Raw genomic sequence first — 18,971 nt, forward strand, 5'->3', positions numbered from 1 at the left:
ATAAACTATTAATTAATGAACTCAACTCGGGGCCCCCCTTCGTAATTAACCTAATCTCACTATGCTTTAATCAATTAATTAATCTCCCTAATCGACCTCTCACGGCTCTCTCCCTCTGCTCCCGCCTCCCTTCATTTCCTCTCCCTCATTTCCTACTTCTTCCGCTACTCCCACTCTATCTACTTCTTCTTCTACCTCTCCCTCTCCTCTCCTTCTTCTTCTCCTCCCTTCGCTTCCTCTCCCACCTCTCCTTCTTCCTCTCCACCCCCCTTCTTCCTCTCCCTCGGCCCCTCCTCTCTTCCCCTCCCCTCTTCCCCTCCCCTCTCCCTCTACCCTCTCCCTCCACTCTCTCCACTCCTCCCTCCCCTCCATCTTCACTGCTGGTCATCGTAGTCGTTGGGAGGCTTTCAGAGCCCCCCTTCTCCTCTACCCTTATCCCTTCAGCCCGGCGTGCTCTTTACAGTAGCCAATAGAACGTTTTGAAGAGAAGAAGGTTGTCCAAGAAGCTCCCCGCTCAGATTGTGTAGAACCTTTCAACCTTCTACACTCAAACTTACATTAATACGAATGGCATCGGCCCTCTCCATTAATCGCCTTAATCAAGTAGCCCCCCGTGCATAAATTAATCAACTTGCATCACTTTCTCATTGGGGGCCCTATTTGCTTGATTTCAACTACTGCCGCCTTGTGATCAAGAATCTTGCTACCTGGCTCATCAAAGATCATGCTTGGCATTATTCTTGTCAATTTCATTGTTTGATTGCATTATCTAGTTTTTGTTGACTGTTATGAAGAAGTTGGCATTTTCCTTGCAGTGTTTCTAATGCTTTCTTCTAGTCTTTTAGCTAGAATTAAGGCGTTTCTTGATTTCAACCATAGAAATTGTATTTCAATGCATCTTTGTGAACAATTGACGTTATTGTAATTGCAAACATTCTGTTTATAATATTAGAATTGTCTTAAATGCTTTCACATTTTCATCCATCCACGTTGTCACTTTCTTGATTGTTTGATTTGTGCATGTTCAGTTCTAACTTTGGATCTTCTTTCTTATTCAATTGGTCATTTGCTCTTGATGATGAATTTAAGTATCATATGCATGCCATATTATTTTGTGTTTGTATCTTCTCACCTATTATCAAGGATGGTTCTTAAATCATAGTAGCCTCTAGGATATATTTTAACTTAATTCAAAGAGTCTAGGAAATTAAATTTAGAATGGTGAAATGAAAGGATTGTGGGTAAAAAGCAATAAGTTGGAATCGTCGGACTTGATTGCGAGTTTTTTTATGTTTATGCTTGTGTATGTATGCTTGTAGTTGTTTGTTTACTTATCAAAAGCTTGCAAAATTTCAACCTCAACTTTTGCACCTTTATAGAGCTATCCTATCTCCGTTGAAGAGAAATGGTACAAAGGTTGAAGGTTGCATTGTTCTTGATAATACTTATTGGTGTTGAGGTAGAAAGGTTGTAGGTTTTAAACTTATTAATAACATAGTTTTAGAGTTGGAATGGTTGAAAGCGGAGAAATATATGTGACTAGAGATATGTGTAAAATTGGTTGAGTGTGCACATTTGCGAAGTATTTCTCAAGTGTGAGCTATAGACTTGAAAGAATAACAAGCTAAGTATTAGTCAAGGTTATAACATCGGCAAGGGGGCCCATTGTAGACTAGTTTGACTTTAAAGGAAAGTGCCTTTTGGACTCAAAAAGGGATGATCCCTCATTATGGTGGCATGAAGGATATGGTTGAGAAATGTGAATTTAGTATTGAATTGTGGAATATGGGATTTGATATGATCTTACTAATTTTTTATTCAAATTACCCCTAATACCTCAAACTTTGATGCAAACCTTCCACTTGTGTCCTCAAATCTCCCATCACGTTTTTGAAGCATAACCAAACTTCCTTGAACTGATGTTATTAATCAAACCAAAAACATTTCTTTTAAAACCAAATCATCCTATCCCAACTTACACACCCCTTTCATTTTAGCTCTTTTTCTGTTATTCCTCACCTTTGGATGGCTTTTTGGATCATGATCTTGAAACATGTTTCACCTTCTGCTTCACCTCCTTTCTTGTCAATTTTTTTGGAAGACATTAGACTTGACGTCTTCTTCAAGTTTGAATTCCTATCCTTTAGAATCTCACCACTTTTGTCAAGCTTCCCCCTCTATTTCAAAGTGTTTCTATAAGCTCTTTTGGCATGTTTATCTATGTTTGTTTCACATCTAGTTGTCTAGAAGAATCAATGCTAGAGGATGCCTCAAGAAAGTGGATGAGATTTTCAAGATAAGAAGGAAAGAAGATTGAATTCAAATCATCAAACTTGTTGGTGCATGAAATTTTATCCTCCTCTCATCCATCACTCAACCTTGGTAGAGCTTTAATTACTTCCTCTCTTACTGTCTCTCATTTGGTATGATATTTATAAGTAATTTGGATTTTGTGAAGTAGGGTGCATGGAAAATGTGGAAATACAATCTATTAATAAATAAATATAGTGCGACGATAGCAAGATTTAAAGTTCGACAAAGCTATTTTGAATGAATCCTCAACTTTGAACCTCTTTTCAAGCTATTTTGAATGAAATCTCAATTTTGAAGTTATCAGTACTCAAATGTGATGTTTTCTTCCAAGTTTAGCAAATATTTGAATGTATTTTATCTATCTCCTAATTTGGTATGAGCTTTGAATACTTTGGAGCCTTATCATTGTTCCATCCATGAAACAACTAAGTAAAAGGACGAATAAAAAAACTATGAAAGTTGAAAATCCCTAAAAGAAGAAACCTTTAGCTTTATGAAAAACTTGATTAATACATGCTAAAATCTATGTTTATGAGGTGATCAAAGCGAGAAATGTGATAGAAACACCTCAAAAGACAAGCATGACATGAAAAGAAAACCTTATCTCAAATAAATGAGAAGATGCATGAAACCGAATCATGAAACCTATACTACATAAGAGACTGAACCTCTATAGTGATCATACTAAAACTTAATCTTTCATATTCATAATGTAAAGTGCAAGTTGCATAGCCTTAGTGAAAACATCAAAGGGAAATAATTTAAAATACATAAAAGCTAATAGGTAGTAAAAGATAAATAAATAACCCAAAAACTAGGAAACATCTTGACATATGTACATCCGAATCCATAGGGCTATAATGCCATACAAAGCAAAAAGAGGGACAATGTTTCCACAAAATTGTGGAGCATCTATGAGCAATAGGGAACTAAGCTTGCTTTTCTTTTCCTTTACTTGTCTCTATTGGATCCTTTCCTTTGTGCAACTTAGGACACTAAGATTTATTATGTCCCCTGCAACCAAACAATAAGAACAAAAATTGTCCCTTTTTGCTATCTTGAAATCTTGGGATTGCAAGAAATGTGATGCTCCCTCAAGTTTCTTACCCAAATTATCCCTTTGCTGAGGTCGTTGGCATTTCTTAGAACCCTAAAATATAGGACTTCATTGTACTAGATGACTTCTGTGCAATAAATGCAAGCTTTTACTAGCCAACTGTGTCATAAAAAGAATGTGTCCTTGCCTCTCTGAGGGTGACTTTTCCTCGTTCTGCTTAACTTGATTCTTATAATTAGGGTCAAACCCACAAATAAATCTATGCAACTTCTCGGATTCATTTATCCCCATGAGGATGAGCTCCCTATAGTTGGAATTGGCAATGTATTGGGTCAATGAAAGATTATGCATCTTATATTGACCCCAAGCATTCCAATTCTACTCAATTTATTCTCAGGGAGGGATTCCTCTTTTTAGAGTGAATCAAACCTAGACGATGTTCTAGGGTGTTTTTCACTCTCTACCATGCTTATCCACCATTTTTAAGCCTTTCCCTGAAGAGCCCCATGCATATCCATATTAGGAGCAATACCTGAATTCATGTTCAAAGTGTCTACAGGTAGACCGGACTAGATGGTAAATTAAAAAATATGATGCAAAAAATAAAAAATTGTGCTCTGAGAATTAAAATATCAATAAAACTCCAGCCAACTTGGAACTAGAACTTGGAACCACACTCCTGCAAAGCTTGGCTAAATCATGCTACCTTAGAGGCAACCACAACTTAGAATCCTCTACCTGCTACAAGTGAGACTCCATTAACCTTACAACAGTCGAGCATAATCAAACTTGATATACACTCATCCACAAGCGAGCAAGCCAAAGATGAAGCAAAATCTTGCTAAAATTCTCTATTTACAAGCACCACACAACTATGGGTTGGCTTCTAGAGACGATTGACAACCTAAACACAAACCAATGAGCAATAGGAACACAACCTTGAACCGATGAGACTGAACTATGAGGTACAGAGACTCATGCACTTGGTGAACCAAGAATATGTAGCAAACACACTTTTGGAGCAGCTCAAAGAAGTTGTAGTGGGTCGTTTTTATTCATAATGGCCAAAAGACCTCTGTTGGATAGTCAAAATCAAGCAATAAAAGCGATTGTTTTTTTACTCGTAGGAGGCTATTACATCTATGCCACAAGAAAAATCAAGCAAGAGGTGGATTAAAAAGAAATATAGCTTGATGTACTAAAAACAGCAAAGACAACTACAATTGACCTTTTTTAGGGGTAGGTGACCCCTTTTTGCCAAGCGTTTTACTATAGAGAGGTGGGCGATAAGTAGAAGAAGGAATTTTGGGATGAATCGAACCACCACAAGCTATGCAATGCCAATTTGAAGAAGATACAAGGTTGAATATTATCCAAGGGGCTGAGCAATGAAGTAATCAGCCCCAAACACTACTATTTTTCATCTTCTAGGAAGCCAAAACTGATTGCCCCTTTTCTTACAACCAAACGAGTGCAAAAAAATTGATCGTCGTCTTCTCCCTACCTAAGCAAGTTCTCTTGGAAACCCTAAATTAGTACTACCAGAGGTGAAAACTTCCAACTACCCACACCTCTACACAGTCTCCCAAGCTATCCTTGGACACCTTTTACTATTTTGGATAACCGTGCCATACTTAGCTAATCACCCATCTTTATGTGTGTGGCCACTATTGTAGTCTCCATCACCTTGTGCCCTCTCGCCCAACCATGTTGACTTCCATGCAACCTAACTAATGGACACACATCATTGAATAATTTACCCTTTTAATCCTTCATGTGTTCATTATCGGTCTTAGCTCTTACTATGTTTTTAAAATAATTGCTGTCGTAACACTTTACACTAGCATTGAGTAGGAAAATTCAAACTTTGAGATTGGTCAAGAAGTAGCACATGGAATTCTTACATTCAAGACAAGAGCTGAAAGAACAAAGATTCTTAGACAGTCCAACAAGTTGAAAGGTTTATAAGTGTGGATTGGAGAGGAGCTCACAAAACTTAGCTACTAAAAAAAACAAAACTTCAGAGCTTGCAAAGGTGAAAAGAAGTCAAATGGGTTGTCTATTGAGATGGCAGGGAGTGTAGCAATATGACTAGTAAGTGAGTGTTAGAGTCGTACTCACATGACTATGAAAACAAATGATATTGGGTGATGTAAACTTGTTTGTATATTTTTCCCTCACTTTACTTATGATGTAAATAATGATCAAATCTCACATAAAGTACTATATGATGAATGGTGTGGAAGAATAGGGATGGTTTGGCTAGCTAAATCCATGATATCATGAAGGTTCTTAGTAGTAAATTTTGTTATGTTGAAAGTCAATAGCCTTACGATTTGCATGTCCGGAGCAACAACTCCCTATGTCAGACGGCCTCATGAATGAAAGCTATCGAGCATCTCTGATCTGGGTAGGAGAGCATCCAAATTGGGCTTTTCAAGAGCGAGAGAGGAGTTCCCATATGTGACAATTTCAAGATCAAGGGAGGAGGGGCTCTCACACTGTGCTGCAAATGGGGAAGAAAGATTGTGTGAGGAGATCTCGGACTGCCATTATACAAGAGGGGAACTAGAATGCCGAACTAGTCCATGATGAAATTCTCTTTTTTTTGTATGATTCTCTTTGTTCTGGAGACGTTGCACTCTCAAGTGCTCGCTTTAGATCATTACAATCACTGCACTTTAACATTTTTTGCCTTTTTTGGATTTTAACATGTATGAATTGCTAATACAATTTATTTTTTAGTAGCAAATTCTCATGCAGTGTGGCTCTTATGACTCTATGGTACAGGAGGTGAACGTGGAGGGGCAACTAGTCTGTCAAGGTCAAAAGATTACCATCAATGAAAGTGTAATATGATCTACTCAGCCCTACCAGACTTGTTGCAGAGAATACAAAATAAGATTAATGACTATTACAGGCTACATAGGCCGAGATCACACTAGATCTAATCATTAGTATCTCTTATCTTGTCAACAACCCAATTTTCCATGGACTCCACATCCGTATCCTCAACATAATTACAATGAAGGAAGAAATTCAAGCAGTCACAGATTGTTTCTTTATAATCTCTTTGGGAGGCCCTTATTAGTCTTTCAACATCCCGATCAAATTGGCCATACCGAGTGCTTTGATAACATAGGTTGCTTAAGAAGTCCAAGAGATCTTGTCATGCTTTTATAATACATTGTAAAAGTCTTTCGCTCTCTGCTATATTATGAGTCTCCTCCCTCTCTGTCGGCCTCTATGCATTGAATTCCTCTCTCTCCATCCGTGTCAGTGGAGAGCCTTGTCGAATTCTTGCATCTCTCCTTGCTCCTTGATCAGCAATCCATTCTTTGAGACTATCGATTCTAGACTCCACATCTCTGATGATGCCAAGGACATCCATGGTGTGTGGAGAGATGATAAATTAAGAGTGATGAATGAAGAATGTGTTTGTAGAAGGACTAGGATGGACGAAAGAAGGGAGTCTGATAATTATATTATTCTTGTCTTCAATCACTTTATTTTATAGGTTTAAACTGATTCAAAATCTATCATCTCATGTGTCTCTCACATTTACGGTCTTTCATTTTTACTTCACTCAATGGACAAATCACCTCTCTAAATTTATTAAATTGGTTTTACTTTTTTCGAAGTCTAACTTATTATATACAATAAATATCTCATGATGAGAATCTAATAATTATATCATTCTTATGTTCCATCACTTTATTTTATAGATTTCAATGTACTCAAAATCTATTATCTCGCATTACGGTCTTGCATCTCGCCTGTAGCAAACACTTCTTCCACTTTGCTCTTCTTATTTTACTCCTCTCCTCAAGGTTACTCCTTCCATCTTGCTCGTAGCCTTACCTCCTCTCCTCAAGCATACTCCTTCCATCTTGCCTTACCTCCTCTCCTCAAGCATACTCCTTCCATCTTGCCTTACCTCCTCTCATTACCTTCCACGCTCTCATTACCTTCTTCCTCTCGTTTCCATGGATCTTTTTGAAGTAATCGATTCCGTCGAGCAAGCTATTAGTAGCAACAAACAATGGATTGTTCAGAACTAAGGAAAGAGAGAGGAGAGAAAGCAAAATCTAGCTCCATTAACGCAGGATGAGAAGGATGAATTTGCTTGTTTGAAGGGCTTAGAGAAGGAGGAGAAAGGAAAAATAAGTATGGCTACTAGTGAAATAGATAAATTGCATTCATATAGGAGAAAACTAATAGACTTTCAAAGTGAGATATCTTCACATGTGGCTCGTTATGGAAGATTTCCACCCCAGGAAGCACGTTTGCCATTATCTTCTTTCGGGTAAGTTGTCTTCTATTCTTTGCTTGCCTCACCATCTAGGTTCTTTGGGACTAGATTGATCATGGACATGGCATCAATGGCAACATGTAGCTCACCATGGCTTGCAAGAGAAGTAGACAGAGGCTGCAAGATAGGAAAACTAAAAAGCCAGGTCAAGGCACAAGGAACAGAGTGCAGGCCGAGGAAAGCACTGGCACGGTATCAAATTGGCAACAATAGAAGACACTTTGCAACATCTGCGAAGGAAGAAAAAACGAGAAGAAAGAATAAACCTTGTAGAGGAGCAGCAAGAAGTGGTTGTAGATGCACGCATTCGATCATTGCCATCAGAGCGAAGAACACGAGTTGTGGTGTCACGATTGGTGGGAGCATTTGAGGTAGCAACATTAGGCCATTCAGGTGACTACCAGTCTCAAAGTAAATGATCCAGACACTGATCCATTTTAAGGGCTTAATGGCAAAGGGATTAAACTTTTGGTTAGGTCTCTCAACCTAAACTTGGCTAGAGTTATGGATGAAAGGCAACCCAGAAGTTCTAGAGGTGCTCTAGACGTGGTGGCAACTAACGTGGTGGGAGATGTGGTAGGTGCTAGTTCAAGTTAAACAAAAGTTACTGGTTGAAATTATGGCTGAATAGAAAGAAAGGAATGAAAAGATATATATTGGTATTGTCTAACTGTGAACTTCAGAAATAAAAAGTGAAATTGTGGTTGAATAGAAAGAAAGAAATGAAAAGAAATATATTGGTATTGTCTAATTGTGAAATTCAGAAATAAAAAGCAATATATTGTTATTTTCTAATTGTGAAATTTAGAATTGAAAAGCAAATGCTTGTTATTGGATAATATGTGAAGTTGTGCCCATCAAGCTAAACCAACATGATAGTTGAAATTGTGACCTAGCTAGGTGGTTAAAATTGTGAAATCGTGTCCGAAACTAGCTCGGTGGTTGAAATTGTGACTGTCCTAAACCAACCTAGTGGTTGGAATTGTGACTATCCTAAACCAACACGGTGATTGAAATTGTTTTGTTTTGCTAGTAGCTTGATTAGTTTAATTATTAGATTCATTATATGTGACTGTATTAAAGTAGTGTGGGGGTTGAAATTGTTTTGTTTTCTCATAGCTTGATTAGATGAATTAGACCGTGTTTTGCATGTATTGTGTTTTGTTTTGTTTTCCTCATAGTAGTAGTGAAAAAAGGGGGCTCAGTGTACTGTTGTTCCCACATGTTAGGTCAGTAGGACGGAGCTGCATCTCCAGTTTATGGATCCAAATGTGAACATTTCAATTGGGTAAAGGAGCTTTGAGCATTATAAGCCCTTGTATGTCAAGAAACTCAAAGACTCTTAGGAACATATTCTAAACTTGCAGGATGAGGAGCGTGAGAGACAAGTCATCCATATAGCATATCCAAGTCATGCTTATCCTTCCTCGACCTATGATTTTGATGCAACGTAAAGGATGCCGCACTTGGCATCATTAGGAAGAAAGTAGTCTATGAGAGGATGAGCTGCTATGCCAATCTCAACGACACCTCTATTGATGTCATTGAATTTGGAGCTCCCGTTAATCCAATTGTCAATGGGATTGCATGCTTCAATGATAGTAACCTCACCAATATCAAGGCATCGAGTGTCACTCAAAAGGAAATGTAGGATGCAGAACCAGAGTACACCATGTGCGAGCAAGATTTCCAAGATTTGCAAAGATCATTGTTCAATGAGAAGGATCAGGAAGCTGGCACATCAACTCAACATGCACCACAAGACCAAAGAGAAAAGGTTGTTTAGTTAGATAAAGCAGCTGATGTTCCTTAGAATAAAGCAAAGAAGATATGTAGCTCCATCAACTTAGAGTTTTCCATAAATACCATATTTTCCCATAATTTCATGTAAATTTCCATCTATATCTTCTATATCATCCCTACTTCTATAGGTTTAATTTTTACAGCAAAAACATCGCCATAAGGCCTTCAGCCGGAATTGTGCGACCGGAGGGTACTTTTATAAAAGTATCCTCTAGTCACATGATTCTAGGATTTTGGGTTAGAGTCCTTTTTTAACCCTGAAATACCATCCACAACATACAATCACCTCTGAGCACACTATGGTGTAAAATTTACCAAATATATGGGGCATTTAGTCAAGTACAAAAACACTATGATTTGAGGTGATTGTATGTTGTGGATAAAATTCTAGACTAACAAAGATGCCTTTGTTTTGTGTTTTTTTAAAAACATGGTATGCTCTGAGGTGATTGTATGTTGTGGGTGAAATTCTAGACCCAAAAGAGATCTCTAATGCTAAAATTTGAAATTGTGCAACTATAGGGTACTTAAGAACCCCCTTGAAAAAGTTGTTCCTAAGTGGGCTATCTTACCATCCTCGCCCTTGAGAAACAATAGCCTAAAATGGGCAATCATGCTTTAAACTTGTTGCATAACTTTATAAAACTCTTATTTTGATGCATGTAACTTTACTAAATGGTGTAACAAACATGATAAATATATAAACCATGCCCTTTCATTTGATTTGATATGTTGCATGACCTAATTTGGATTTTGGCAATTAATACTACCAAAAAGAAATTTACAACTAGTCTTTCTACACAATGACCAAACTTAACCATCTTCAGATCACCTACGGTTTATTACAAATTGCATATCCTTGGCACTCATAGTGACTTGGTTTTCATGTATGGTAATTAGCTAGGTGTCATCCATGAGGTCTACTAAATAGGCCTTTGATGCTTGCTACAAATCAAGTAAGGTGTTTGCAGCTATACGCCAAGGGGTCTCCGCAATCCCTCCTCGCTTGTACCACCTAGCCATATGACTTTTGTTGAGATCTCGCATTACTTTACCTAATGCCTTTGCAAAGTTGGCCTTGAAAATGAGGAGGTCAACCAATTTTTGAAACTTTCAGATCTCTTCAAGAGCCATCATATCGGCTTGAATCTCCATGTCAAATCTCAAAACATCTAAACAAAAGATCATCACCTAATTACTTTTTTAAAAAATGCCTAAGGCTTAATGAAGATCAAATATGGACTTTAAACAAATAGCAACACCTCATATTTGATGAAATGATGAAAAAGAAAAGAGCTTATTTGGAAAATAAAATTCATTTATACCTCGCGGGTTGGAACAGGTACATGGAAAACATTTACGCTATCATTATTTGCTTAAGGGTTGATGAGGCTTTATAATCAACAAATGCAAAATGCAGACAATGAACTCCCAAAGGCACTATTTCTTGCATATAGTGGTAACGTAGCACACAACATAAATGGCACTTTAATTTACTCTATGCTTCAATTGCCAATTCATCACATTGTTATTAGGAGAAAGCTCTTTGTATGAACAAATACAACTACTTGCCTTCGATGAAGTGCCAATATTTGGAGAGCATACATCAAACTTTGTAGATTTGTGAATGCGCTCTATCAAACTTTTTCACACTTAATTCTTTGGTGGAGTTTGTGATAAGCTGCAGAGAATTTTCCCAAGCTACTATACTCATGGGCGCTGAGAACACATGATGAGGTTGGAACTTATGGCAAAGACTTATTGGATCACTACTCAAATTTGCTTCAGGCTCATAAATACTATTGGACAAAGTGATCTAAAATTTTGAACATGTTTGTATAAGGACATGTATGCAGGCGTGTAGTGCACCCGTGCATTGTGCACACACACACATACATAAAATCACAAAAAGACTACATGAAATTAAATTCGTCAAACCAATGCCTACTGATCTATACATCGCACATGGAAAATTAGATAATATACAAGCCCTTGATCACTACACGATCCAAACATATGAACTATAAAAGATTTTAAATGACCCAAAATTAACTAAGGGGCTACAAACTCCAATATCAATAAAAAACAGAATGTTAGGAGAGTTTTGCATGTGAAATTAATTAGCTTCATGGACTTGGTAATAATGGTGCACATGAGATTTTTAAAACAATACAAAACACAACCAACAAGCAATAGCACAACTCCACTTCTCCCCAAAAGAAACAAGATAAAAGAACAAAGAATACATATACTACAAACATAGACACACATGGACATTCATATTAATAAGGTAAGTAGGCATCTAAAACAAGCATATTGACCAAACAACAATTCCCAATACAATGTGCAGTTGGGTGAATAGTCCATAGAGCATAAGGACTAACGATGGAAATGCTAGCTCCTCTCCCCCCCCCTCACCAAAAAAAAAAAGGCATGTGAACACAAAAAGTCAATGGGATTAGAATGTTAAACGGAGGACTCAACTCTCCTTGTATTCGATTGGTCGGTGAGGTGGATGCCTAAGTTTGAGCAGCCAACTTTGGCTGCCCAAGAATGTGGTTATGTTGGGTTCCACTCAGCTACCACCGCAACCAACGGAAGGGCAAGAGGTTGGGCAATGTGTGTAGAGTTGTGCAGGCCCATGAAATTGATGGGGACACATCAACAAACCAAAGATGGGCGACTTTGGTGTGTAAAGTTGAAGTTCAGTGCTAGAGAAAAACCTTTTTTTCAACCAATCAAAAAACTTTTTACTCTTCTACTCAACCAAGATTTTTAAATCCTAGCCGGCGGTCCTCAAAGGCTTCAACATTTTAAAACCGGTAATTTCAAGCTTAGTACTAAAATTGATCGGTAATTTCAAGCTTTCTTAACAAGTGGCCCTTATTTTAAAGAAGTGATTAATTTACATCCCATACCTTATAGATTCATTGTATAAAAATAAAGAATGATTGTATTAACATTTAACGTTTAAATTACTACATGTTGGAATGTGGAAACATACTCATTATTGTTCATTTCAATTGAAGAACTTGCAAAATTATCAAAAACCCTTGGCATCTTCAAAAACAAGAGTAAGATGCTACATACCTAGAATAATCCCACAACTTCCATCTTGGAACAATTGTATCATGACTTGCATGTTCTTTAGATGATTCCTAAAGTAGAAGATCCAAAATTTCAAATTAAATATCTTACAAGATATATCAAGCTATAACATTCAAACAATAAATGTAAAAGGAATTGCAATCACATTACCTACCTAACTTAAATAGTACAAGACTATCCTCACCATCCATGAATTATAGCTATAAAACGACATAAAGTCATAATCAACAATAGGTATACTTTAGAATATTGTATATTTTACAAATAATAATGCAATACATACATAGTTCAATTCTTAAAATAATCTAAATGAATGTTTGTTGGCCTCAGACTTTTGTACCATAATCCATCTTGCATAGAAGAGAAAGAGAGAGAGAGAGAGAGAGAGAGAGAGAGAGAGAGAGAAAGAGAGACTAGTACAAGAGCAAGTAAAGCACATCATAAAATATAAAAATCCCATCAACTACACATCCATTATTCCATCCTCTAGAGTACATGCCTTCAAAAACAATCTAAAACATACTCATGCATAACTAATAAGCCAAGATTTAAGACTCAAAAGAAGAAGAAGAAAAAACAATGTCGTACACAATAAGATGGAGCTATGGTACAAAACACATCATAAAATATGATTTTTCTATTGGATCGTCAAAAACCAACTGAGCGCCCAATTTTTTTCGTATTGGCCATACATGTTTATATTTTTAAATTGAATTAAGCAAACAAAAACCACACATTCAAGCAATCAAACATAAAGAAAAACCACTCATTCAAATCTCATACAAACATAGCACATCATACCTAAGTCCCACACACATGATACATCACATACACACATGAGCGAGCGAGAGAGAGAGAGATCAATATGCAAACTCATCATGATCTTCATTCAACCTACACAACCATATAGGACAACATGTTAGTAATGATAATAAAACGTATTAGTACATCTAAGTAAGCACAAGCGATTTTATTGATAAGATTATTATAAAATACTTTACCTCACACTTTCACCGAAGATATGTTGACTTGTTTTGGCTCAATCCGTCCACATTTGAATTGCATCAAAGAAATCAAATTCACTTAATGGTGGTGATCCCTCAATGGATATACACATCAACGCATCCACACTCTTGGTGGATAAGTAGTTTCTCAATTTGTTTTTAATTAAGTTTTGTAAGCTAAACCCTCGCTCACATGATGCAGTACTACAACATTGCAACATAGCAATCCCAGCTAGTCTCAATAGCACTTTTCTCTCATTGTAATATTTTTCCCTATCCAAACCCATGTATCTCTTAAGCCCAATTCTCTCCATTCATGTTGAGCTTGTAGCTTCAAGTATTGGTATTCCTTTTTTGTTTGGTGTGCATTAATCAATGCCTCAAACTCCTCACCATTGCCTCCTAATACATTTTGCCCATAAAAAGATACTAGCTTATCAATTTCTGCATGACGATACTCATGAAATTGAGGAGATGTCAATGGAAAACTAGAAGGAACCAAAGCCTTAAAGCCAGCTAAAATACTATTATCACTAAATCTTTATTTTACGTTTTGAATAACTAAGCTAGCAAATGATCTTTGAAATGCATAGACCTATCTAAATCACTTCCATCAAGCTCTCTATGTATGTGAATACTTCAATACATATTACCACAAAGGGATGAACGTAGACCCCTAAATGGGCCAAAATCAGGAAGGATGGGATATCCCAGATTATCAGGACTAAAGGCATTTATATCTATTTGTCGCTCACTAATAAATTCTGTCGTGATTTTTTCTATCTCAATATTTATCAGACTTATGACAGATGAAATCTCAACAAAGGTGCTTTGAAACACTTTGCTAAGAATAGAAAACCTCTCTAGAATATCTGCCATAAAGTGAAGATTATATAAAAATTCAAAGCCAGATATCTTTTCAAACAGAGAAGCATTCTCTACTTTTGTTAGTGCCAATAATGGCTCAAGGGATTCACAAAATTTGTGAACCACTGGGTGTCTACTCAACCAATGGACTTTATGAATGCGACTCATATGCAATATGATGCAACCAAATTCAATTTCCAACTCCTTTAAAAGTGATGTACTTTTTGAGAATACTCTAGCAATTGAGCTCATACATTCATCGATATGCTGTGCAGTGGGAGAATCTTTAACTGCATCTGATACACATAGACTAGCTCTATGTGCAACACCATGAACATTTGTCATAAAGGGATTATCCTTTTTCAAAAGAGTGGATAATCCTCAATGATGGCCAGTCATAGCAGATGCAGATGAGATAAAAAGCGCATGGTTGCATTATGAAAACTCTTTGATGTTGCACTCTCAATCTCTAACAAGCCTTAAAAAATAGTTATTGGGCTAGAGTCCTCCAAAAAGGATGCATAGACAATAAGATGCTGAGTCACTGCAATGTTAGTAGGCTCATCCATTATTAAACTAAAGAACAGAGACGTCTTTAGTCTCGAGATATGTGTATTAAACATTGATTGACTAATGTGTTGAACAAACATAGCACAACCTTTGTCATTATGATACATGCCAGGTGGTAGTGCTGGATAGTTACAAAATGAAAGTAACTCTAAGACAGGGGCATACTGTGGTTGAATGCAAGATCTTGTTTTGCTACATGATATACAGAAGCAAAAAAATTCAAATTTGCAAGACGGCCTTATTTTAATTCTTGCTTAAAGCCTCAAATATAACTACCTTTTCTTTTCCATTTAAGTATGATGCTATTCTATGCGTTCGAGTCTTTGCATGTTCTGTAAGAGCACTATGATGGATATTAATAGATCCATACTTACCACACCCTTTATTTTCTTTACAAAAGGTGCAAAAAATCCTACCCACCTCCCTATCAAGGCATGCCCAATCAAAGACTCTCGTCCATCCCTCATTCCACTCACGACATGCCCTTCTTCTACGACTAGCTTCCCTATTTCCAACAGCATCATCTCTATCTTTCATTTGTTCATTCTCTACTTCTATAATTTCATCTTCAATGGACAATGAAACTTAAAAGTTCAAGTATTCAAGAATCAAGAAAGTAAAGAAGTCCTGCGCTAGCCCAAGACAACACAAGGTCAGGTGGCTTGATCGAGGGCTACAAAGCAATTAGATCTACGGTTATAAATCGATTTATTATTTAGTGTTATAAATATTAAATATATCTTCTTTATATTATATCATATAATATATATTACTAATTTTCAAAGTCAAAGTCCCTAGGCAATCTTAATAGGTATTCTAAAGGAAACTTTGTAGCCTAGATTTTCAAGGTGAATATTTCAAATACCTTTAAAAGACATTTTGCCGTCAAATTTAACCCTTATAAATAACCTCCTTGGCACAACTTACGTCGGTTTTTGGCCTCCCACTCGAGTGGTAGAGCGAAAATCATTTCTAATCCATTTTTTGTGCCCTTCTCTAATATCCAAGTTCCCTCTTTCTCTCTTTCTATTTCAAGGCAAGGCCCTGTCTCTCTTCTCTCTTCTCCTTGCTGCACATCCAAGTCCTCTCTCTCTCTCTTCCAACCTGCTCATACGAGGCAGGCCTTATGAATGCTTTATGAGCATTCATCTTGTTTTCAATTTTAACCAAAAGGAGGTTTTTTTCTAGCAGGACTGTAAACAGCGAGGTACATGGCATAAACTTTAAAGCAACATGAGGAGGACAATCGGGGACGAAAGATGGCAGCCCATCTCCATCTCCATCTCCATCTCCATCTCCATCTCCAAAGCTCCCGTACTTGTTCTTCTTCTGCCCAATTCTACTCCCCCAGCTTCTCGTCACGCCTCTTCCTATCGTCTTCCGCATCGCAGCCCAGTTGGTTTGGCATTCGCCTCCGCCTCCCACCTCACAGTTCTCGCAGGTCTCCTTCCAAACTCAAAGCTCCACAACCCCAAGCTATGTTCACTGGAATCGTTGAGGAAATGGGCACCGTTGTCACTGTTGGTCCTGTCGACGACGGGGGTTTCCAGATGACCATCCAGGCCCACTTAGCAGTGCAGGATCTCAAGCTTGGCGACAGTATTTCGGTTAATGGGACTTGCTTGACCGTGACAAGGTTCGATTCCACCTCCTTTTCCGTCGGTCTTGCTCCTGAGACGCTTCGGAAGACATCCTTGGGCGAGGTTAGCTCTGGCTCTCTCGTAAATCTCGAGCGTTCTTTGCAGCCGCAGTCTCGAATGGGAGGTCACTTTGTGCAGGGGCATGTCGATGGCACAGGGACTATTATTTCTATGGATACAGAAGGTGATTCATTGTGGGTAAAGGTCAAAACATCTCCAGACATACTGCGTTATATCGTTCCTAAGGGTTTCATTGCTGTGGATGGTACTAGTCTAACAGTCGTCGAAGTATTCGACGAGGAGGAGGCTTTTAACTTTATGCTTGTAGCGTACACACAGCAGAAAATAGTGTTATCCCACAAAAAAGTGGGTAGTAAGGTAAACCTTGAAGTTGACATCTTGGGAAAGTATGTGGAGCGCCTCCTTGCAGGATATGGGGCACCTGTCCGACAGGCTCTTTGAAAGTTTTCGTTCCCAAAGGCTTACGACAAATCGAAAGCAGGTACTTTCAATTACTCGTCCATTGCCGTCTCTGGTGGTTGGTCTTCTTGCTTGTCAGCAGGGACTTTTCGTCAAACAGCAATTTTATGCACCGTTATTCTTACAGTAAAACAGAAACAGCTAGGAGAGCCAACCGAGGTTCAACACAAAACCCTAATAAGGCTGGGGTGTATGTGGTAGAAGTCATTTGTGTGGCCATTGAAGGTTCTACTCTACAGGTTGGAAGAAGGCTTGATTGTTATCAGAAGCAGTAATAGTACTAGGACTGGAAGCTGTTTTTCTTTAGATACAGAATTACTTGCAATGTATGAAGCTTGGTATATCTAGATTAGAAGAGAAAACAGAGGAAGCTCCTCGAACTTTTTTGCAACCTCTCATCGACTTCATAAAATATCGAAGTTCTGGATCTACTGATTGCTTAATGGTAACTGGATTTTTTGAAAGTTAGTATCACTCCTACCCGTTTTGGAACTATGAATGTAGGACTTAGTGAAGCACGATTGATAATTTTCTTTGAAGTCATGGTTTAATGTTTCAATGTTATTTAACTTAAGAGTCCAAATTTCTCCTTTGTGCCTTCTCTTAAGGCCTTACGACATTGTGGTAGTTTTGTGGGAAATGGGAATGCCAAGGTGGCATGTGGTCCCCACATTTTTGTCTCATTTTTGGCGTGCCAAAGGCAAAAGCCTAAGCGATTGTTTAGGTATTCATCCTCCCCTTCATCGTTAGAACCTGTGTGGTTATCTTGGAGAACTGTGACTGCTTGCGAAGGTCCCAAATCGTGATAAAGCTATTAGCCCTCTGCGGGAGGGGTCAAGGACAATAGCTTGGATTCCGTGGATATCGTAGGGAAGGTCTTCATCGATTGTCAGTCTTTGCGAAGCTACACAAGTCTCCATCAGTTGTGAGTGCTTGCGTATCCCTGCGTGGTCTGTCTTCTGCTCGAAATGACCCAGTGCTTGCTCTGTTTGGTGCAAGAAACGAACTACTGCGTGTGCGTGCTTGGATTGGCATGACTGCTTGTGAACCAATGCGTCCTCTATTTGCTTCAACAGTCTAACTACTGCGTGCTAGCCGGCTAAAATTTCAGATATGATGAAGATCATCATCTCATTCTTTCATAGCCAATTTCGCCAAATAGTTTTTATATGTGCGATAGACAAGGTGTGGTGTATCTAATACAAGGTGTTCACTATTCGTCTTCCTCGTCAACTTCTGTGTGGAGTTATCTTTCGCCATAGCTAGACACCTCAAACTCTCTATGTAGAGCTTTCTTTCGGCATAGCCAGACCTCAATAGAGCTCTCTTTCGCCATAGTCAGACCCCAAGCTCTTACTCGTGAACTCCTTCTATGCGAATCGAACTACTTCGCGCTATTTTCGTCGAACTGCTGCTCCGGTCGAACTACTGCGTGCTATTTTCGAGACCTTGACGATGCTTTCCCAGAGCTCTGTGAGCTTCCACTTCCGGACAGTGACCTTCAAGGGATTCAATCCCATCTCGGCCGACTTCTGCTCCCATAATTGTTCGGAGGTTTTACTCTCCTTAAAAAGTTAAATCTCAATCGATGCTCTTCCGCTCTGTTGGTTGTCTATCATGCAAAAATCTTGACATTAACCAGGTATTTTTGCAAGTTTGGATCGCAAGAGAAGATTCTAATATCGTCATTCTGCTGCTTCTAAAAGACAGGCCTTTTCCGTCTTTTGTATTTTGTTGTTGTAGAACTGGTTGGTGGAGGACCTTCAAAATACTCATGTGATATTTTCTTAGCTGTGAGACTTTACGGAAAGATCACT

The 18,971-nt window shown here is 38.1% G+C and overlaps 1 protein-coding gene across 1 annotated transcript; it reads left to right on the forward strand.

Moving 5' to 3' along the window:
* The first annotated feature begins 16,138 nt into the window (after positions 1–16,138).
* LOC147895708 (lumazine-binding family protein) lies at positions 16,139–17,603 on the forward strand. Its single transcript, XM_087383180.1, has 2 exons — positions 16,139–17,176; positions 17,282–17,603. The coding sequence occupies exon 1, from the start codon at positions 16,294–16,296 to the stop codon at positions 17,134–17,136; it is 843 nt and encodes a 280-aa protein (XP_087239306.1). The 5' UTR covers positions 16,139–16,293; the 3' UTR covers positions 17,137–17,176; positions 17,282–17,603.
* Positions 17,604–18,971: the final 1,368 nt, after the last annotated feature.

This window comes from Dipteris shenzhenensis, chromosome 12, assembly GCF_047967505.1.
Source record: "Dipteris shenzhenensis isolate YYH24624 ecotype China chromosome 12, Dip_SZ_1.0, whole genome shotgun sequence".
Lineage (NCBI taxonomy): Eukaryota > Viridiplantae > Streptophyta > Polypodiopsida > Gleicheniales > Dipteridaceae > Dipteris > Dipteris shenzhenensis.

Coding starts and splice junctions, on each gene's coding strand:
- LOC147895708 (XM_087383180.1), top strand. CDS start 16,294: ATGGCAGCCCATCTCCATCTCCATCTCCATCTCCATCTCCATCTCCAA.